At 43.1% G+C, this 23,288-nt stretch overlaps 1 protein-coding gene across 28 annotated transcripts in view; it reads right to left on the reverse strand.

The window, feature by feature from the left end:
* GBF1 (golgi brefeldin A resistant guanine nucleotide exchange factor 1) overlaps positions 1-23,288 on the reverse strand; it is a 127,870-nt gene that overhangs the window by 27,549 nt on the left and 77,033 nt on the right. For all 28 annotated transcript variants that reach the window (XM_067024806.1, XM_067024805.1, XM_067024813.1 and 25 more), the window contains 4 exons: positions 8,154-8,285; positions 2,362-2,480; positions 1,726-1,834; positions 1,152-1,212 (listed from right to left, as the gene is read on the reverse strand). In XM_067024806.1, coding sequence (XP_066880907.1) covers positions 1,152-1,212; positions 1,726-1,834; positions 2,362-2,480; positions 8,154-8,285 — 421 coding nt within the window. The remainder of the gene's footprint in view (positions 1-1,151; positions 1,213-1,725; positions 1,835-2,361; positions 2,481-8,153; positions 8,286-23,288) is intronic.

The following is a 23,288-nucleotide window of genomic DNA, read 5'->3' on the forward strand; positions in this document are numbered from 1 at the left end:
CTCTTAGGAAAAGCCAGGAAAAGAAGCAGGCTTATTTCACCCATTTTGGAGCTTCACTGAAGAGCCACAGAAATTGAGGGACCTGTGACACAGATACTTTCTAAAAAAGAAGGCAGTCATGAGGAAAAGGTGACTAAGTACCCTTGGAGTGTGGAGGTTCTTTTCATCTTTAAACTGACTCCTTTCTGCTTGTGTTCACTAAGCAAGTATTGCTGAAAGCCATGATATGGGGAGAGGGCAGTCTATCAAAACCCCAGGAGACTGGGCGAAGTAAAAGACTGGGTGAGAAGTAAAAGGCAGGTGGAAGTTTTGAAATTAGTAAATTTGAACCTGAGAAGTAAGAAACAACTTGCAGCAGGGTCCAGAGGCAGATCTAGTCTGTAGATAATAAGGATTATTACCCGTGCCCCCTGCACTGGCAGCACAGTGTTAACCACTGGACCGCCAGGGAAGTCCCTAATAGACTATTTTTAAAAGCAATCTTAGGTTCACAGTATACTGATTTCTCATATATCCCTTGCCCCAACACATGCATAACCTCTTCCATTATCAATATCCCCTAGCGGAAGCTGTAAAGCCCTCGCCTCAGCTCTTCTCAAAGTTAGTCTACTGAAAGGAAGTACAGAAAACAGGGTGTTAGGCATAGTATGAAAAGGTCTCCTAGGCCCTACTTTGAGGGTCCTGATGAGGTACAACTGTTTTGGTTTGTGGGGATGCAGGACTTTCACTGCTAAAATTGGGACAGCTGGGCAAACCAGGATTGTTGGTCACCCTAGACTTGGTCCTTCCTCACAGAAATCGGGCTGAACTCTGGGAGCTCAGCAACCTGTTCCAGGCTCCCTTGAGTTTGGCTTCCTCTCTGGGTTCCCTTTCCCAGCTGCTACCTGCACAGAAACAGACACAAGTTTGGGAAGCAGAAGTTCTGTCAGCCTAGATCAAATAACCCTCTGCTTCCCCCTGAGGCCAAGCCAGCTCCCCTCCTCTTTCTCTCTTGCTTGGTAACCCTGGTCCTAGAGAACCACGCCCATCCATAATCTCAGTGGCCTCTGATGTGGCTGTGGGGTTGGCCATGTCCCTGAAGTGGCTGTGTGGAAGCAAGCAGGCTCAAGAGGCCTGGGCAGCCGGGCTGAAGCAAACAGCAGCAGGTTTACCTTGTGAAGAGCAGCTGCACCATGTCTACGAGAGTGTGCTCTGCGGATTTTCTCAATAACTCTGCACAGGCAAAAACAAATAACACAGGTGTCATTACTTGCCATGCTATTATCAGGAGGCTTCTCAGAGCAGACTCCCCTCCAAACCTTGTTTACTAAGGATTATACCAAACTTATTAAAACCAGCTCCAGCTCAGTCTGGCAGCCAGAACATCACTGGCCCACTAGATGGCACTACTGAGTCAGGATAAAAAGGGGGAGCAATGATGTGTTCTCAGGGGTTGCAGGCTGGTGTCAATCCCAGAAACCTCAAGGGAGGGAGATATGGTTCTGGGCTGAGTCATTCTGGGATCCAGCCCAATTCCTACCGTAGCACACAAAGCTAAGGTCTCTATTCTAGCTGCACAACAAACTGTCAAGTACAGAGACTCCTAGATCCCTATGGCTCCACAAGGTAGGTGATGGAGAAGTCATGAGTTTTCCATCTCTCTGGGAATGAGAGACAGCATCCTGTATTCATACTCACAGATACTGGTCCCAGGAATGGTGAAGGGCCCAGTATTAAAGCACCTACCACTGAGTCTCATTTCAAAGCAGATCCGGAAGCACGACTGCATAATCTCACACACAGATTCATTGGTTAGGTGGGCACCTACTGGGGTCAGCAACAGAGTCCGCAGTACCTACCAGAAAGAAAAAGGAGAGACCATGATAAACACAGCAGGCTGGGTGAAGAAGGGTGTACGTGAGAGGAGAGAAGCTGCCTCCCGTTTCTCTAAGTCTCCTACAGAAGCACTCAGGGGTGAGAAAGAGGTTAGCAAGAGCTGACCTTGCTTCAGTTTGGTGGGGGGTCTCCCAGGAGCTTGTCTTAGGAACTGTGTCTTTACTCTGCATGACCCCAACATAGTTCAGCACTCATTCCAGCCCTAGCCCACAAGCCCAACGGATGGATGGCACAGATATAGTCTGCCAGAGATACAAGCCTATTATGGGTTTCGGTATTTGATATCAATTCATTTAAAGCTTTTAATTATTTTCCTTAGAAAAAGCTTTTACTTTGGCTACTGGAGCTGCTTGTTTGGAAACAAAGTAGCTCTCTAAGCCCCAGTGGAGTCAAAACATAGCTTCAAGCTGTCATCAGGCTCCCGTAGGCAGAGCCAGAGGCACCAGCTCCTGGCCATTAGCCTAATTGCTCTTCCCCTCCATTTACCTGAAGGATTTTCATCAGGACAACCTCATCGCTGGCAGGATCTGTGCCCACAAAACGGGCGTGGGTGACAGCATCTGCCATGTTCTCCATGCCCTCTGCCGTGCCCTCATGGGTGGGATCTGCTCCAACAAAAAAGAAAAGATGTGTAGAGGAGAGACAGAAAAGTCAAGACATCCTGTCTAGAGACTGTTCTGAGAGACTTTTGGTTTTCTCCTCTCCCAATTCCCTAACCCATGGCTTCGTGAGCTACCTGAGAATTTTTGCCCATAACTGGTTTTAATAAGCATCTCAGCACAAACTCCATTGTGTGAAAGTGGTTCTCAAACTTAAACATATATCAGAATCACTTGGAGGGCCTGTTAAAAATAGAAATTGCTGGGACTTCCCTGGAGGCGCAGTGGTTAAGAGTCCACCTGCCAATGCAGGGGACACAGGTTCAATCTCTGGTCCAGGAAGATCCCACATGTCTTGGAGCAACTAAGCCCGTGTGCCACAACTACTGAGCCTGCACTCTAGAGCCCGTGAGCCACAATTACTGAGCCCACGTACCACAACTACTGAAGCCCACGCGCCTAGAGCCCATGCTCCTCATCAAGAGAAGCCACCGCAATGAGAAGCACCCACACCTCAATGAGAAACATGTGCACCGCAATGAAGAGTGGCCCCCCGCTCACTGCAACTAGAAAAAGCCTGCATACAGCAATGAAGACCCAACGCAGCCAAAAGTGAATAAGTAAAATAAATAATAAATTTGTAGAAAGAAAAAAAGAAATTGCTGGGCCCACTCCCAGAATTTTTGATTTAGTAGGTCTAGCGTGGGGCCTGAGAATTTGCATTTCTAACAAGATTCCAGGTAAAGTTAATGCTGCTGGTCAGGGGACCACACTTTGGAAATCACTGGGGTAAAGCTACTCATTTCATAGAGGAAGGGCCTGGAAATTTGAGGTTTTGGCCCAGAGCAAGGACCGAGTAGGGCCAGAGCTTTGAATGCCAAGGTTGCAGCCTTTCTCTTTTCAGATGTTCTCTTTCAACACATCTCTCTCTGATTGCTTTTGTAATGTTGTGTTCAGGTGCAACTGAGGTAGGGGAGTAGGGGAAAGAAATGGACAGTCACTGCTGCCAATACTCATATTTGGGTGCCCATTACAGCAAATCAGAGAACTCTTCCTGCTTTGGTTTCATTCTTATTTAAAACGTTATGTCATGGACAAGAATCCTGTAACTAGCTTAACTAAAGATTAAGGAGAGATAAGGGACAAACTAAACAGGACTGGAGGCTGGCTAACTGGGGAACAGGAGGGAGGGAGACTTTCAGCTGTAAGAGGGGAGAAGCTAGCTCTGACAATCAGCACCATGATGGAAGCTAACACAAATGCTGCCAAGGAGGAAACTCTGCTCCCGTTCATGACTTAAATATCCACAAGGAGGACGTCCCTGGTGGCGCAGTGTTTAGACTCCGCCTGCCAATGCAGGGGACACAGGTTTGATCCCTGGTCCGGGAAGATCCCACATGCCGTGGAGCAACTAAGCCCGTGTGCCACAACTACTCAGCCTGCACTCTAGAGCCTGTGAGCCACAACTACTGAGCCTGCATGCCACAACTACTGAAGCCCATGCACCTGGAGCCCATGTTCCGCAACAAGAGAAGCCACCACAATAAGAAGCCCACGAACAGCAACAAAGAGTAGCCCCCGCTTGCCACAACTAGGGAAAGCCCACATGCAGCAATGAAGACCCGATGTAGCCAAAAATAAACAAATAAAATAAAATAAACAAATTTATGGGCTTCCCTGGTGGCGCAGTGATTGAGAGTCCGCCTGCCGATGCAGGGGACACAGGTTCGTGCCCCGGTCCGGGAAGATCCCACATGCCACGAAGCAGCAGCTAGGCTCGTGAGCCATGGCTGCTGAGCCTGCGCATCCAGAGCCTGAGCTCCACAATGGGAGAGTCCACAACAGTGAGAAGCCCGTGAATCGCAAAAAAGTATATAATAAATAAATAAATATCTACAAGGAGTAGCCAAAGAAGTGACCTCCATCAAGGCCTACAAGGGTCCTGCCGCATTGCCTGGATTGTTCTTGAAAGGGGAGCAAAAGTAGGAAAAAAAGATAGGGACGTGACAAAGCTCTGTGAGTGACAGAGAAAAGTGCTCCAGAGGTGGTATGGTGTAAGCTAGCAGAACCTCCTAGTTTTAAGCATGGGAATTAGAAGAAATTCTTACTATTTTCTCTTTCTTGGTACCTGAAATTAATGGAGTTCCTGAGTTTGAAGCTCAGCAGATGGCTGAGAAACCAGAACATTTCTCTTGCCACAATGAGCCAGAAAACTTTCATCAATTTTGAGTGGTTTTGTTTTCTTTTTTCTCTTCCATCCTGGTTAGTCTCTGACACCTAATCGGACTCTCTTTGCCCTATTTACTGCATGCCACCGCTCAGTATCATAAGCAGCTACTTTAGAGGTCATGCAGAAGGAAGCCAATTTCATGATGATTACAGTATAGGAGGTGACCCAGCTCCTTCTATCACACCAACTCTCCATGTTTCTCTCAATCAACATGGAAAATCCTATACTCTCAAGGCTGTTGCCTGAGTCCTCTCTCACAGCCCTGCTGGACGGGGTCCTTTATTCAGGCCTCCAGGGTCCACAGAAGGACCTTTCTTTGTTCGGGAAATCCAGGACCTTCTCAGTGCTGTGTAGTGTTTCAGAGTTCCTAGTGAATGGCAGCCTTGCTCCCAACTCCTGGGGGTCTGTTTCTTCCCCTCTTTCAGTAGTCTCCCTAGGTAAAGTGGTTGCTACTGATCTTTTTGTAGCTCTTATCTTCTGAGCTTGAATGAAGTAGCAAAGTTAATTTTCTAAAAAGGTAGGTACAAGTGACAGTTCCTTAGAACCACAGGCAGGGCCTCATAAGCCAGGCAATCAGAGGCGCAAATCCTGATCTGGCAGCTGTGTGGGGCCAAACAAAAGGCTGGTCTTTGGAGTAGGATCTAAAATAACCCTAGACGCCTTGGGTCACAGGGCTGAGAGGTGGAGGGCAGTTCCTTCCAGAAGGGCTGCCTAAACAGAAGACTGGCTCACTTAACAGACCTTGTCTTCCCCAGGACCCCTTCTTTAGAATCTCCTCCTTTCCTGGCCACCCTGGAGAAGACTGCAGGGAAATCTGCCAATCTCATCTCCTTTGCCTTCTGGCTTTCATACACTCCTTCCCATTCCTATTCTCATGCCCACTGCAATCACCACCTCCAGCACTCTCTTTTCCCACCACAGGAAACTCCAGTGACCAGCTGGCCTGAGGTCTCCAATGACCAGCTTGTCTGCCAATCCCGGAAGGGGGAGAGAGTAACACTGACAAAAGAGCAGAGGGAAACGGCCTAGAGGGCAGCTGCTGGAGGCCATGAAGAGAGATGACCTGCAGGTGGTGCTCAGGGCAAGGCTGTAAGTAGCTGGGCCTGATTTTTGCTTAGAAGTATGAAGCTAGGACTAGGGTGCCTGGAGAAGCTCACGCACCTAGAGAACCTAGCTGGCACCCAGGATACCTGCTCCCTATCCTAAATGCTTCAACTAAGCAAATCCAACTTTCTAGTCTTGCTAGCTACAGCCTGAGCTTCCTCTTTTCCTGTCTCCCTACTTAGAAACAAGGACAGCTGCCTATGTTCTATGTTCCTTCCTCACCCTTGCACATGGGCAGACAATAGGGGAAAAAAATTCAGTATTCTAAGTGACAAAACCAACTATAAAGGAATCCAAAAAAGACATCATAAACAAATTCAGAGATAAACAATAGACTGGATAAAATATCTGGACTAGATTGGGAGAAAATATTTGTAATATTGTGATATACAATAGGTTAATATACACTATACAAAGAACTACAAATTGATAAGAAAAACAAAAACAACTCAATAAAATAATAGGCAAAGGAGAACAAATTCAAATGTTCAGCCTCAAGGAAATAAAAACAACAAAATACCAGTTTTCACCCATCAAATTAGCACAAATAAAGAATACTGATAATATTCAGTGCTGGTGACAGAGTGGGGAAATGGAAACTCTCAAACCTTACTGTTGGACGTGCAAATGATTTTAATCTTTTGGGAAAGCAAACTGGTAGTACATATAAAAATGTAATTTGCACATCGCCTTTAAACCAGAAATTTCAAGTTCAGGAATCTGTCATACAAAAGGAAAATTAATAATAAAGATATATGAACAAGGATGCTTATTTCAGCATTATTAATAATGGCTTGGGGCTTCCCTGGTGGCACAGTGGTTAAGAATCTGCCTGCCAATGCAAGAGACACAGGTTTGAGCCCTGGTCCGGGAAGATCCCACATGCCGTGGAGCAACTAAGCGTGTGCGCCACAACTACTGAGCCTGCGCTCTACAGCCTTCGAGCCACAGCTACTGAAGCCCGCGCACCTAGTACCTGTGCTCTGCAACAAGAGAAGCCACCACAATGAGAAGCCCGTGCACTGGAATGAGAAGCACGTGCGCCGCAACGAAGAGTAGCTGTCGCTCGCTGCAGCTAGAGAAAGCCCAAGCACAGCAACGAAGACCCAAACGCAGCCAAAAATAAATAAATAAATAAATATATTTATTTATTTTAAAAATAATAATGGCTCAAAATAAGAAACAACCTAAATATTAAATATTACTCAATAAGAGAATGATTGAGTGAACTGTATTATATCTATACTGTGGAAATTATACAGCTACCAAAAAGAAAAAAAAAAATCTTACTAGGGACTGAGGGGCAGGGGAAATGGTGTATTATTGCTTAATGATTAGAATTTCTTTTTTGGCATGATGGAAAAGTTTGAGAAATAGATGGTGGTAATAGTTGCACAACACTGTGAATGTAATTAATGTCACTGAATTATATACTTTAAAATTATTAAAATGGCAAATTTTATATTATGTATATTTTATCACAGTACAAAAAGAACATACAAACTTCCAGTTATAAGATTAATAAGTTCTGGTGATGTAGTGTACAGCATGATGACTACAGTTAACAATACTGTATTGTATGTTTGAAAGTTGCTAAGAGAGATCTTAAAAGTTCTCATCACACACAAAGAAAAGTTTGTTTCTATGTGAGGCAATGGATTTAACTAAACTTATTATGTTTATCATCTTGCAACATATGCATATATCAAATCTTTACACTGTATACCTTAAACTGATACAATGTTATATACTTCAAAAAAACTGGAGGGAAAAGAATAAATCAGATGGATAATTATATCATGTACACCTAAGTTAATACTATTAAATGAGAAAATACGTAGCACATAATCCTATTTTTATTTCTTTTTTAAAAGAGGTGGAACTTTATATATATTTATACACATGTAGAAAAAGGTATAGGAAGATTCAAACCTGCCTGTTAATATTATTTACCTAAAGGAGGAGAAACATTGAGAGAGACCATTATTTTTTCTTTTAGACACCTCTTTATTGTTTATCTTCTTAATATAAGCACGCATTATATTTGAAAGATAACTTAAAAAATAAACCAAAATAAATCAAACCTCCAAGGGCACGATACCCTTAACTGCCTCCTGAGCACAAAGAAATCAGAGTCCCAAGGAAACCTCTCATTCCCCACTCTGCACAACCTGAGTCAATTAGTGTGATGAGTAACCAATAAACAATCCTATTTCTCTTCTACAAGGAAACAGATGGCTGGGAAAAACTTTCCAGTATCACCAGCTCATTGCCTAAAGCCTGACCACTCCAGGAGAGGAAAGAAATGAAGAGCTGTGGTCATCCAACAAAGTCTGAGCTCTTACCTATGAGCGCATAGGACAGGAACTTGTTGACAGAGGTGAGTGCTAGTCCAGTGATAGGGCCAGTGGTATCTTCAGAGCGAATTACTTCCAGAAATGGACGAAGGAATACATTGGGCTCAATTTCTGAGAGTTCTGCAAGAAAAGAAATGAGAATAAAGAGATGCCATCTTACAAAAAGCTAAACCCTAGAAAAAGGCCCTTCTTAACTGTGCCACGAGGCTTGAGTTCTTAGTTGCTGGGACAATCTTCCTCCCTCTGGATTATCTTGAATCAAACTCCAAACACTATGTCATTTTATCTGCAAAATTTTTAGTTTGTAGCTCTAAAAGATTAAAAATCTTAAAAAACCACAGTATCATTACTATGCTTAAAAATTAACAATAAAATGGTTAAGATGGTAAATTTTATGCTTTTAACATACTTATTATGTATGTATACATATTTTTAAACCACAATTTAAAAATTAACAGTAATTCTTTAATATCATCAAATATTGCTAGGTCAATTATCCATGTCCATTTCACCACCCTCCCTAGGGGTGCACAGGTAAACCTCATCTTGAGTACAGCCAACGTGGCCAAAGAGATCCCAGGATGAGCTGCTGTCCTAGGTCTTTTGTTGTTATAGTCAAGGTCACTTCTCTTAAAGATAAAGAATGCAGCACATTCCAGGAAGTTGAGGGGGAAACTTGAGGTTTATAGTCCCTTGATGAAAAATAAGCTCAAAATGAACAAAAGGCTGTGTTGGAGGCAGTTTATAATCTTGCAAAGGTCCTAACCACTCTCTAGCCTCCTTTCTGTCTACAGTAAGCAGAGGGCTAACTGCCTTGAGATGAAGAGGCAATTTATCATCTTTATTTTACAGATAAGAAAAATAAGGCTCAGATAAGACACATGATTGGCCCCAAATCACATCGCTCATAAGAAACAGAGCTGGGATTCGAACCCAGTCTATACATATGGTTCTAAAATTTGTAAAACCATTATTACATCTATTCTACTGAATTATCAGCACATACTCCTAAATTTAGAAGGTTTCATTCCAGGTCTAAGAAGCTACTTTATACTGCACTTGCTCTGTACCCTACTATCCCCAGGGTTTAAGTTTTGTTTATCTGCTGTGCTTTCATATCTCAGACACTAGCTCCCTAAAAGGCTTCCTAAATAGGCCAGAAAGGTACAGGGACTGGATAAGGGCTGCCCCACCTTTAGAGACAAAAGGAAGCTGGGTTTCCTAAGCACCTTCATTTTCATGCAAATGTAGGGAGCTTCCCACTCAATTCCTACTACCCTCCTCTTCGGGTAAACATTCCCTGGCTCCTCAGATTAATGCTTTAATTAACTGGCAGATTGGGTAGCATTTTCCAAGCTTGTCTGTACAGTGATCACATCAGCTGTATAAAAAACCTGCTTCTCATCCCCCACTACTCCCACCTAGAGATGTACAATCTGCAGAAAAAACCTAGAGAAAAACCTTTGTGTGTGTTTAAGATGGTAAAGGGTTGAGATGTAAGGAATAGATATATTTGGGAAAGCTGAAATAAAATACCTTTAAAAAGCACATTGAAAATACTAAAGTCATCTAGTCTCGCTGCTTTAGAAACACAACTGTATTACATACGATTTGGTCTGTCATTTAAAAAATAGTCATGTTTGGTATATTTGAGACATGAAAAGTGTTAGATGGAAGACAAATCTTTGAGAGGTGGGATAGGGAACAGATTTTCTGAGCATTCACCCAGTTGCTATACCTATACTTGCTTCATAGTCAAAGACTAGGTCAATTTTACACCCACCGTTTGACACTTCCAGGGCCAAGTGCATTCTGCCTCTTTTTGTTTGTTTAAAAAATTTTTTAATTTGGTAAAACTGACTCTTTTTGAGTCCTATAAATTTTAACACACACATAGGGTGTGGGCTCTCAAAGCCAAATGACTTAATGTACCAAAGCAGTAGTTTCTCTGCTGTGTTCAGTGGGCTTGAAATTGATGGAAGTGTGATCTGTCTCTGCAGGGCTGCTTCAACTGAAGATTTCTTTTCCTTTTTTTTTTTTTAAAAAAAAATTTATTTATTTATCTTTGGCTGCATTGGGTCTTCCTTGCTGCATGTGGGTTTTCTCTAGTTGCAGTGAGCCGGGGATACTCTTCGTTGTGGTGCGCGGGCTTATTGCAGTGGTTTCTCTTGTTGCAGAGCACTGGCTCTAGGCACACAGGGTTCAGTAGTTGTGGCACGTGGGCTCAGTAGTTGTGGCTCGCAGGCTCTGGAGTGCAGGCTCAGTAGTTGTGGCACACGGGCTTAGTTGCTCCACAGCATGTGGCATCTCCCTGGGCCAGGGCTTGAACCCGTGTCCCCTGCATTGGCAGGCGGATTCTTAACCACTGTGCCACCAGGGAAACCCCTAACCTTCCGCTTTTTAAGAGGAAAGAGTTCAACATGGCACTGAGAAACTCGGAGGGGGCAGGGGTGATACTATACAGACGCTTGGACAAAGTCCCACAGAAAAATCTCTGGATGCTCTAGATGTGACCCTCACATAATATACAATCCTGTCAATGGACAAGGAATCATTAGTCTCACTCCTACTAATAACCAAGCATATGATACCCAAGCTCATCTGTCAAATTAGATAGTTGGAATCTGACTGTTAAAATACATTCATTCCAGCACTTCCATTCTGTGAGTCAATGCTTTATGGAAACTTAGTGATGGAAAACTAGAAGGGCTGGACTTTTTTTAAAAAAAATTCATTTATTTTATTTATTTATTTTTGGCTGCATTGGGTCCTTGTTGCTGCAGGTGGGCTCTTCTCTAGTTGAAGCAAGCAGGAGCTACTCTTTGTTGCGGTGCATGGGCTTCTCATTGTGGTGGCTTCTCTTGCTGCAGAGCACGGGCTCTAGGCACGCAGGCTTCAGTAGTTGTGGCTCACAGCCTTAGCTGTTCCGTGGCATGTGGGATCTTTCCGGATCAGGGCTTGAACCCGTGTCCCCTGCATTGGCAGGCAGATTCTTAACTGCTGCGCAACCAGGGAAGCCCAAGTGCTGGACTTTATTTTTTATTTATTTTATTTTTTGTGGTAAGCAGGCCTCTCACTGTTGTGGCCTCTCCCGTTGTGGAGCACAGGCTCCGGACGCGCACGCTCAGTGACCATGGCTCACGGGCCCAGCCGCTCTGTGGCATGTGGGATCTTCCCAGCCCAGCGAACCTGTGTCCCCTGCATCAGCAGGCGGATTCTCAACCACTGCGCAACCAGGGAAGCCCTGGGCTGGACTTTTTAATGAGCCCACCCGGAACCTTCACTTTCACCCTCACTCCCCTACCCCTCCAAAAAAAGATTATGGTATAGAAAATTAACTTTCCCAAGAGAATTTGGTCTAGGCAGAACTGGAGTTTTGCCCTCTAGGTTCAACTGCAGATTCAACTCTACTGCTTCCTACGAATCCAGAAAAGAAAAATTTCTGGTGTTCTACCTCCTGGCTTAGCCTGCCTGGGGAAAGAGATTCAACTGTCTAGATCTTCTTTGGAAGAGTAAGAAGAGCTTACTGGGTCCTTCAGGGAAAAGATGCCATGATGCTGCTCATAGTGAGCAGGCTGAGTAATTTCACAACCAAGGAGACATCTGACACCCCTGCCAAGCAGCCAAAATTCCCACCCTGGAAGGCTGTCAACCTCAAAGCACAAACAGTTCAGTAAACAGAGAGTGCAGATCAGGTAGAGGGGTGCTCTGAAGGTGACTGATTCATGTTCTAAGATGGGAAGACAAAAAAAAGGAATGGGTACAAGAAGGAGGGGAAATTCAACTCCCAGTGGAGAAAGAACACTTGGGATCCTTCTAGGACTAGGCCACCGGATGCTAAAATCAAGTCCAGGTCCAACTTCTGGCTAGTCAGTGCCCAATAAGAATAATCACAACAAGACTTATTATCTGGAGAAGCTGTAGGTCACTTCAACACGAAGCCAAGAGAAGCTCTTCAGAGATTTCTTGGTGGTGTTCTGCTCATACTCTGCTCAACATCAGTGAACAGGGCTCTCAACTCCCTATATTGTGACATTAAAACAGGTAAGTCTCAAAGTGACTTTTGGCCTAAAGTCAGGTTGAGAATCTGCAGATGTCCCCCAAGTCTCCTATCTTCTCAGATGATGAGGTGACCTGTCCAAAAGGAGATGAATACTGACACTGTTTTCTTTTTTTTCACATCAGAGCTGCCACCTTCTCTGACAATCTATGTCAAAGGCCTCAACATGTGGCATCATGCACTGCCCTTAGACAAAAGGGAACAATCTCTTCTCAGCATACAGGGGAGCAGTCACCATCCTCCCAGGAGGCTTGTGTTCTCCAGCCTGCAGCAGCCTTTTCTCATTTGGCCAACATTGGGCTGGCACATTCCTGAGCCAAAATGCACACATAAGCTGCTTTCCCTGGTAGCAAGCTCTTTACTCCTGAGTGACTCTTATCAGGGGCGGTTGGGCATTCTCAATTGGATTACGCTGACAAGGAAAAAGTCCTGTGGTATGTTATTTCAACACCATTTGGCTTCAGAAATGCTTGTCTCGACCCTTTTGCCCTCAGAAGCTACTTCTCCCTTCTTGCTTTCTAGAGGGTCACCAGCCTGCTCTCATCCTAGCTCTTCATCTTGCAAATATTGGCTCATGTTCCTGGAGACAGAATATCATCATTCACAAGGTAATTCATGTATAACAGAATAATAAATCAGAGCATGATAAAAATATAAGTCTAGTTCATTTACCCCAGTTGACATTTCTGTATCCAGAGACACAGTACAGAATTATTTGAGCATAAAAAGCTCTTTGGTTTTGGGCTTTTATGTCTATGCCTCCACATTCCATTTTAGGAGAAAGTGTTAGGTCCTCTTATTCCCTTTTCTTTTTTTTTTTTTTGCCGAGCCATGGGGCATGCAGGATCTTAGTTCCCCAACCATGGATTGAACCGGCATCCCTTGCAGTGGAAGCTCGGAGCCTTAACCACTGGACCGCCAGGGAAGTCCAGGTCCTCATATTCTACTTCTCTGACTATGCTATACCTAGGAATATTTCTTGTAAAAGTCAAAGTAAGATTGAGAATGAGCTGCAAATGGAAGTTTTGAAATATTGTTCCGTAGGAAAGAGCTGTGCTCTTGGTCACTACAGGATATCAGGAGTAGTGGTCCAAAGGATGAGACAAACTAAACTTTGGTGTAGCCAGAAGCCTCTGGAATATCTGCCACACCTTTATTTCCAGCCTTGAATGGTCAGGTGGGGATTTAGGCTTGATTTCATGAACTGGCTTGAGAAATGGCTGCCAAAGGGCAGCTCTCAGAAAACTATCTAGTCCAGGTTTAAGGGTTAAACTCAGACAAGCCTTTGCAACCCTGCCCTATACAACAGGAGAAATGAAAAAGAGAAATGCACTATGCCCAGTCTTGGTCTGTCACTAATTATGTGACCTTGGGCAAACATTTCCCTTCTTTGGGCCATAGTTTCCTCATCCACAGGGTTTTCCTGGGGAAGATGGTGGTGGTAGTACACAGTTTAATGAAATTCTTTAAGGCTCCCTTTAGATCCCCAAAATTTATTCTAAACGCAAAGTACAGTTTGGGAGTAAATAAGCATGAATGCAGACAGTCTGTTACAAAGGTAGTCTGGGGGAAAAGCAAGCCCAGTTTGTTTGTCTAAGCTCCTGACAGTGGATCCTCTTTTTTCAGCTATCACCCAATAGTTTCCCAGATCTGTTTCCTATTCTCAAACAAATGCTTAGTTTCTCAAAGTGGCTTTAGACTGCAGTGGGGATGAGGAGGGGGATTATCTTTGATATTATGACCCTTTAAGAAACAAAGTATGGTGATAACTTAATCACTACCACATCCAGGTACAAGGTGAGTTCATGGGTCCACCTAGGGCCTACAGTAGAAGATAAGGATACAAACCACCTTACACCAAGAAAGGCAAATTAACACTTGGTCCTTTAAAAATCCTTTGAGAAGTATTCATTTTCTAGGCTGATTTCTCCCTCAAAGACCAACCCAACCTGTTTTTATGCATCAAAAAACCAAACCTTAACTCTTACTCTAATTAAACATAAGCAAATCCTGAACTTACACATCTTGGGGTTTTACTGAAAGTCTGAAAATCCCAAGGATTAGAAATCATAATTTTATATCTTCCCCGAGCTGTTTTAGATAAGTAATTTGTAGAAGGTCATGTTCATGAGGTCCCAACCTAAGCCAGAGATGACATAAAAACTCCTCTCCTCCTCCGTAGATATCTGGCCCCCAAATGTTCAAGATGACCAGAAAGAAAAGGGTTTTTGGCATTTACATATGTTCTCCGGCTCAAACACCTTTTCAGGACCTGGGCTACCTCTGTCCCTATAGCAGGTCCGTCTCTCCTAAGAGAGACAATAGAAAGAAGACGTATTTTTTTCAGATTGAAATCTCTGATATCATATAGAGCCCATAGCAGGCTGCTTTCAGGGTGCTCCTGAAATCCTCACTTTTATAATCTCCTTGTTGAGTAGGACCACCCTAGTCTGCCTGATATCAGATTTAGCCTACACTTTCAGAAGGTAAGACAGGGACTTAAAGGCAGCATACACGTGGGAAAATAGGTTGTTTACTGCATGACTTTCTCCAATATGATACATCATCCTGACTGGAAGAGAAATGAGCTTCCCACCTTGGACATTTCTGCTAAACAGCCAGTTTAGCTTGCTGCTAGGAGCTGTTATCTACCACCCTACAAGAAGAATCCCATTCCATTGCTCAGGACAACAACCTTAATTGGCCTCTGCCATCAGCAACAGCTACATACTAAACTAATTATCATACATAGGTTATTTATTTTATCTTCCCAGTAACCCTGAGAAATAGTATTACTGTTCCCATTTTATAGATAAGAACACCAAGGCTCTATGAGGTTAAGTGACTTGCCCAAGGTCATGCAGTAAGTGGAAGAGGTAGAATTTAGATCTGGGTCTGTTCTGGATTATGTTCTTAAATATTATACTATGCTATTGCTATGCGTTTACTATTAGATATATTAACTGCATGACATGGATTGCAAATAAAAATTTAAAACTTAACTATACTAGAATTAAAGTTTCTTCTGCACCCTTCCTCTTCCTAGCCAATGACTAAACACTGTTAGTTACTGATTTTAGTACTGCCATATAAATTAAGCTTCAGGTTTGCCCACGTTCCTTCCTAATCCAAGAGGGAAGAATGAGGTCCCTTTAACAAGTCTGGCAGGGCTAAATGAGGCCCATAGGGACCAGCCTCAAACATATCGCAGAGGCCCAAGGATAGACTGATCCATCTGTCTTACTGAGAGCACAAGTTTGATGCGTATCAACTCTAAACACCAGTTCTCTTCCTTCTAGAGGAAACTGGCACATATTGAAAGAAAAGCAATTAGGCTGTAACATACAGGCAAACCAGAGCTGCTGTGGTCCTTTACTCTACCTTGCCGTTTTCTGCATTCATTGTATAAGACCAAGACCAAACTTAAGCAGGCAATTTGAAAGCCCAGGAGAAATTAAAAACTTCTGTTGCTATACTTTAAAATAGGACACTCACCCCAGCTTTATGCAGTCATTACACTTGGAGCAACTTTTTCAATCCAAATTCCCCTCATAGTCTAGTAAAATATTTCACTGTTCGACGGCAGCAAGAAGACAATTATAGGTTTATCACCAATTACCACCCTGTCAGGTCTCTTCTACGGGCCCTGAAGGGAAGTAAAAGGAAATAAAAAAGAACTAAATTCTGAATTGACATTAACAAAGTCTACAGATGATGGAAAAGACTGAAGGGTTAATAGCCAAAGCTTTTGGAGAAGAGTAAGAGAATCCCTAAAGAATATCAATTACAGGACTAGTAAGCAACTCTCCCTGTTCCTTAAGTGTACAGAATCCTATTTATTCACAGTTATCCAGAAGCTGGAAATGCTTTTTTACAGCGGCATATCACAAATTCTTAGTGACAATTACATCTGAGGAATCTTATTCAGCCTCAGACACCCTTTGTGTTAACAAGCTCAAGAACTTTATGATAAGAGACATTTCCCATCTTACTGATGGGGAAACAAAGGCATCAAAAATATAACCAGTAAGGGCCAGGACAAGTAATCTAACCACTTGCCACTGCTGCCTCTAAACACATGACTGTAAGCTGGAGAATGAACAAATAAAGTTTATAGGAGCAGCAGTACTCTGAGAAGTCATATGTTATTTGCTCTGAAAGGTGCCCAGAGAACCTTCAAACCAGCTGAATCTAGAGGAGCAATCCTGAAAAGGCTGGGAAACAACTTTAGAAAACATGGGACAGAACCCGGGTTCAGCCAACACCTGTTTCCCCAACAATATCTGTCTCTATCTGTCTCTCATTTTATCCCAACTGCACACAATACAAAAGCTGTATTATTCTGGTAAAGTTGCATTCCAGCCCAGAATGCACAGTTAATGTTTTTTACAGCCCACATGCCTCCTTGTGATGGATGGCCACTTTATAATGAAAAACTTTATGCTCAATCAACTTACAAATAATGAGTGTTCCATTACATTGCATTAAAAACAAACCCCAAATCAGAAAGACCCAGAAAGAAACAAGGAATAGGAACAAAGGTGATTGCTGGAAAGCGAGGAGGAACTCAAGAGAATTCTCTGTAACTCCTTCAATCCTAAAGAAGATACAGTCCTAAGGAGAATTTGATATTGAAAAAGGCATTAATTTCAACAAATGCTGTCAGGACAACTGAACATCCACATGCCAAAAAAAACCCCTACTTTCATCTAAACCTCACATGTTACAAAAAAATTAACTAAAAATAGATCATAGATATAAATGAAAAGCATAAATCTGCATACCTTTTAAAAGAAATTATAGGAGAAATCTTTGTGACCTGGGATTAGGCAAAGAATACTTAGATATGACACCAAAAGCACAGTGCACAAAAGAAAAAAATTGGTACACTGGACTTCATCAAAAATAAAAATGTCTGCTCTATGAGAGACACTGTTAAGAGATTGAAAAAACAAGCTACTGAAAAAACAAGACATAAATAATCGTGTAATTATAATTGTGATTGTAAGAGGACTTGAATCCAGAATACACTTCTTTAAGTTTCTAAACTCAACAGTAGGAAAACAAACAACTCCATTTAAAAATGGGCAAAAGACTTGAACAGATGCATCACCAAATGGTGTTCAATGTCACTGGCCATTAGGGAAATGCAAATTTATTTTTTTTTTTTTTTTTTTTTTTTTTTTTTTGCGGTATGCGGGCCTCTCACTGTTGTGGCCTCTCCCGTTGCGGAGCACAGGCTCCGGACGCACAGGCTCAGCGGCCATGGCTCACGGGCTTAGTTGCTCCGCGGCATGTGGGATCTTCCCGGACCAGGGCACGAACCCGTGTCCCCTGCATCGGCAGGCGGATTCTCAACCACTGCGCCACCAGGGAAGCCCATGGGAAATGCAAATTTAAACCACCTTGAGGTACCACTACCTACCTACTAGGATGGCTTAAATAAAAGTACTGAAAACACCAAGCACTGGAGAGGATGTGGAGGAACTAGAATTCTCATTTCTGGTGGGAATGTAATGTGGTACAGGACTCTGGAAAACAGTTTGGCAGTTTCTTAAAAAGCTAAATATACACTTACTCTTTGACCCAGAAATCCCACTCCTGGGTGTTTATCCCAGAAAGGTGAAAACCAATGTTCTTCACACAAAAACCTGTACACAAACGTCTGTAGCAGCTCTATTCATAACAGCCCCCAAATGGAGAAGCCAAACACCCTTCAGCTAGTGGATGGATAAGCGAACTGTGGTACAGACATGCAATGGAATACTACTTGGCAATAAAAAGGGAACAAACTAGGCAGCAGTTGATCTAGGCAGCAGTTTAGATGAATCTCAAAGGCATTATACTGAGTGAAACAAATCAGTCTCAAAGGGTTACGTACTGTATGATTCCATTTATATGACCTTCTTGATAAAACTATAGTGAGAGAATAGATCAGTGGTTGAGGGAGTTAGGGGTAGGGGGAGGGTGTGACCACAAAGGGATAATAGAGGGAGTTTTCTGGGGTGGTGAGACTGTTCTGTATTCCAAATGCCACAGTGGTTACATGGATCTATGTGTGTGTTAAAATTCACAGAACTGTATACTAAAAAAAGTCAATTTTACTATATGATAATGAAAAAAATTAAGTATTAAATCTTAATATACAAATCTCAGCCTAGTTCACACCAAGAATGGCATTCACATGATGCAGCCCAATATCAGGCCCTGGCTTCTAAGACTGAGGTCTGAAGATACTGAGATTATGTTTAAGGGAATGTCCACCTATGAATGTGGACCTGAATTCAGAAACGCCCTTTCCCCTCAAGGGTTGTGGAAAGGCTAGACTGGCATGGGGAGCCCATTTCTTCTCTCCCTGGGCCCTTCTAACCAATAGTAGAAAGAATTTGTTATTGGAACTTGTTCTTTTGAAATCTTCAAGTTGAGGACTTCCCTGGTGGTGCAATGGTTAAGAATCCACCTGCCAGGGGCTTCCCTGGTGGCACAGTGGTTAAGAATCCGCCTGCCAGTGCAGGGGACACGGGTTCGAGCCCTGGTCCGGGAAGATCCCACATGCCTCAGAGCAGCTAAGCCCGTGTGCCACAACTACTGAAGACCACGCACCTAGAGCCTGTGCTCTGCAACGAGAAGCCACCGCAGTGAGAAGCCCATGCACCACAATGAAGAGTAGCCCCCACTTGCCTCAACTTGAGAAAGCCCGTGTGCAGCAACGAAGACCCAACACAGCCAAAAATAAATAAATAAAATAAAATAAATTTTTAAAATAAGAATCCACCTGCCAATGCAGGGGACACGGGTTCGACCCCTGGTCCAGGGAGACGCCACATGCTGTGGATCAACTAAGCCGGTGTGCCACAACACTGAGCCTGCACTCCATATCCCATGAGCCACAACTACTGAGCCCACGTACCGCAACTACTGAAGCCCGTGCACCTACAGCCCGTGCTCTGCAACAAGAGAAGCCACTGCAATGAGAAGCCCATGCGCCACAACGAAGAGTAGCCCCTGCTTGCCGCAACTAGAGAAAGCCCGCGCACAGCAACGAAGACCCAACACAGCCAAAAATAAATAAATAGATTTATTTTAAAAGAAATAAAGAAAGAAATGTTCAGTTTTGAAGCAGCCCTGCAGAGACAGATCACACTTCCATCAATTTCAAGCCCACTGAACACAGTAGAGAAACTACTGCTTTGGTACATTAAGTCATTTCGCTTTGGGAACCCACACCCTAACCTTCCGTTCCTTGCTTTAACCCTTGGCCCATGAGAATTAGTTCCCTAAGACCTAGGTAAGATAGAGGCGTTAAAAATATAGAGAAAGGGGCTTCCCAGGTGGTGCAGTGGTTGACAGTCCACCTGCCGATGCAGGGGAAGCAGGTTCGTGCCCTGGTACGGGAAGATCCCACATGCCACGGAGCGGCTAGACCCGTGAGCCATGGCCACTGAGCCTGCGCGTCTGGAGCCTGTGCTCCGCAATGGGAGAGGCCACAACAGTGAGAGGCCCACGTAGCGCAAAAAAAAAAAAAAAATTAAAAAAAAAAAAAATATATATATATATATACAGAGAGAGAGAGAGAAAGAGAGAGAGAGAGAGAGAGAGAGAGAGAGAGAGAGAGAGAGAGAGAGAGACAAAGAATTTTACCAGGGTATACTTTATTTCCCATAATATTTGACACACAGGATACCAAATCCTACCTGGCTAAAGGCCCTTGGCAATATTAATGTTACTAAGGGAACTGCTGATTTCTACTGCATTCAGCTTCAAGAAGAGATGGGGATAAAAAGCAAGGATGGGAAGGGACTTTCATCTGCCACAAAGACTAACTACCCCAAGAAGCATTTGGGCCACCAAAGGCCCCTCTCCTACATGATGATGTTCATTTACCTGCTTCAAATGTATCAAAATGTATCAAGTCACAGTACATACATTATTACATAGCCATGTCCTGAAAAATGTCTAATCCAGCATCCATTAAATTAGGTCTGAATTCTGCTGGCCAAGCCCCAGCCTCTCAGGGGGCTGGCATCAAATAGGGAGGCTGGAGTAGGGTTTCAAACACCTGTTTCAGCCTTTTAAGTGTCCGATTCAGGCCACTGTGCTCTGGCAGCAGGGACCCTGATGATGTGGGTTCTCTTCTCCTGCCAAATCGTCAATTTAAAGAGCCTAGCCCCCCAGAGGAGGAAAAGATAGACTGGTGGGGGAGTTATAGCCACTTTGAAGAAATGTTTCTTTTAAAGTTAAACACACATCTACGCTATGATCCAGCAATTTCACTCAAGTATTTATCCAAGAGAAACTAAAATATACGTTCACAAATAGACGTGTATTATGTTTATAGCAGCCTATTCATAACAGACAAAAACTGGAAACACTCCAAATGTTCTTCAATCAGAAAATGAGTAAATTCTCTTATGGTTTATCATACAATTCAATATTTCTCAGTAAAACAGGATGAATCAAAACCAAAAAAAACAGTGATACATGCAACAACATGGATGAATTCCAAAAACATGCTAAGTGAAAAGAAGCTAGAAACAAAAGAGAATATCCTATATGATTCCATTTATAGGAAATCCAAAACCCAAACAAATGCATGGTAATAGAACACAGAAAGTGGTTTTGTGTATGTGTGTGGGGGTTAACTTAAATGGGGCATAAGGAAACTTTCTGGGGTGATGAAAATGTTCTATATGGTTTTTTTTAAGGTGGTTACTGAACTTACACAATCATCAAAATTTATCAACTGAACACCTAAGGTCTGTGTATTTCACTATATGTTAATTACACCTCAATTTTTTAAAAAAAGAGAACTGAGGGGGCCTGGGGTCAGCCTCTCCTACTTGGCATTATCTAGGAGAATGAAGATATAGAAGAGAAGAAACAAATTTGCTTCCCAACTCACCATTCTGGGAGCAGAGGCTCAACAGCCAGCTGAGCTGCCACCTCAGTGCCCCTTGGGCAACCTTTGGGGAAAGAAGAGATTTTCAGGTGGTAACTGATATACCCTTAATGGGGCCCTGTTGTTCCCCAAAGGGGTGTCACTGAAATGTCTTCAACAGTGTTTACTTCTCCATTGTTAAAAGTATAATCAGGGTTCAATTTAGAAGAAATTTCACATGTAACAAAAGTTAGGCCTTCAGTACTTAAAATTCAGGGACTTCCTTGGTGGTTCAGTAGTTAAGATTCCACACTTCCACTGCAGGGGGCAAGGGGTTCAATCTCTGGTTGGGGAACTAAGATCCCGCAGGCTGCAAGGGTGCAGCAAAAAAAACCCAAAAAACAAACCAAAAAAACATTCAGTCTTAAAAAAACATTACATTATAACCATAGTAACAGACAAGTCAGAGCTCTAGTTCCAGAAATGTCACCACTCTGTCATGATGCCTTTACACAAGACATGACCTCTAAGTCACAGATTCTTCTCAATAAAATGGGCCTGGATGACCTCTATGTTTCACTTTAGCTCTGCCACTGTCTGATTTTACTACTCTTATAAGTTCATATGACCTCCAGGATCAGATGGGGAAGGCAAGCCTTGTAATCCTTCTCAGCATTGTTATAGAGACTCATCCTTTATTTTAATGAGGACACCCCCAGAGGGATTCTGCATTTCATATGACATGATTTCTCCCCTCTAACACATAGAGTTAGACTCAAAGAGAACAGCTTACAGCTTAGGATGTGAGGCGCTGCTTACACGGCAAACCCAAGGTGGCACAGGATAAAAGAGTAGGTATCCTCAAAATCCAGTGGGAAGATTGAGGAAGAAAACAAACATATATCAAGTGCCTCTTATATGCAAGGTATGCATTGTACTAGACTCCTTGCATACATCATCTTGTTTAATCCTCACAAGAACCCTGTAAGACAAGTTTTTAATCTCCATTTTACAGATGAGAAATGGACGTTCAAATAGGTCAAGTAACTACCAAGACAACCCAATGGTAGAGATGGGATTTGAACCCAGGTCTATTCAGCTCCAAAAGTTGTGCTTTTTTCCACAACCATTTGGCAGGAAATAAGTTGGAGATCCTACATCTCCAAGGGGCCCTATCACTTTCTCCTTCTTGTAAATAACACATTTCACACATCTCACATAGCCCTTGGCACTATACAGAAGAAAGGGTTTAACCTACAGTTATGAAGAGGAAATTCCCTGGAAAATTGAAACACATGCTGTGGCTCTGACTAAATTTCACACCCGTTCTGTTGAGCAACATCCATACTGTGTGAGAAAAGATTCCTTCCCCCTCACCCCGACCCCATTCTTTATTCATTCTATCACCTGCTGCCTTCCTTCAGACTAAGCTGAGGGGGGGGAAGGGAGGAAGACTATACATCTTTGCTTGGTGCATATCTAAGCCAGAGGTTAGTAAACCCAGGGTAGGAAGAAGTACTGTGTGAAAAAAGAAAAGGAAAAACACTTTCTCACTTCTACTTGGACTAGCATAGGAGGGAGCTCTTATGATAGGCCATAATGAAGAAGAGGTTGGACTTCTGCTGGGGAGGAAAGGGGAGGCTGTTCTTCCTGGAGAGCAGGCAGAATTCAGGAGAACAAGGCCAATTTACACCTGTCCCCTTGTCTGGTATTTCATGCTCAAGTGAACACTGAATTTCTGTCCATGAGAGTTATGCCTCACCCAGGAGAGCAAATGGGAAGGTGGAAACAGTTTTTTTTCCCTCTGCTACCCCCTTCAACCAGATTCCTACTTCTAGTACCAAATAACAATGGGTATAGTTATTTGGTACTGGAAGTTGACTGGATATAAGATACTTGTGGGAATGTAAGAGCCTAGGGTAGCTACTTGGTATAAAAGAAGGAAGAAAAGAAAGGTAAGGACAAGTGAACAAATGCCATTATGATCATTTCCAAAGATAGTCCCATACAATGCCACCCCTCATATACCCTTCCTCCAATCAAGAGGTAGAGCTTATGTCTGTTCCCCTTGAATCTGGTCTGTGACTGCTTTAACAGATACAATGCAGGGGAAGTGACAATCTGGGACTTCTGTGCCCAGGCACTAAAAAGGCTTTGAAGCTTCTACTTTCTTCATTTTGGTGAT

Source organism: Kogia breviceps, chromosome 2 (genome assembly GCF_026419965.1).
Source record: "Kogia breviceps isolate mKogBre1 chromosome 2, mKogBre1 haplotype 1, whole genome shotgun sequence".
In the NCBI taxonomy this organism is placed as follows: Eukaryota; Metazoa; Chordata; class Mammalia; order Artiodactyla; family Physeteridae; genus Kogia; species Kogia breviceps.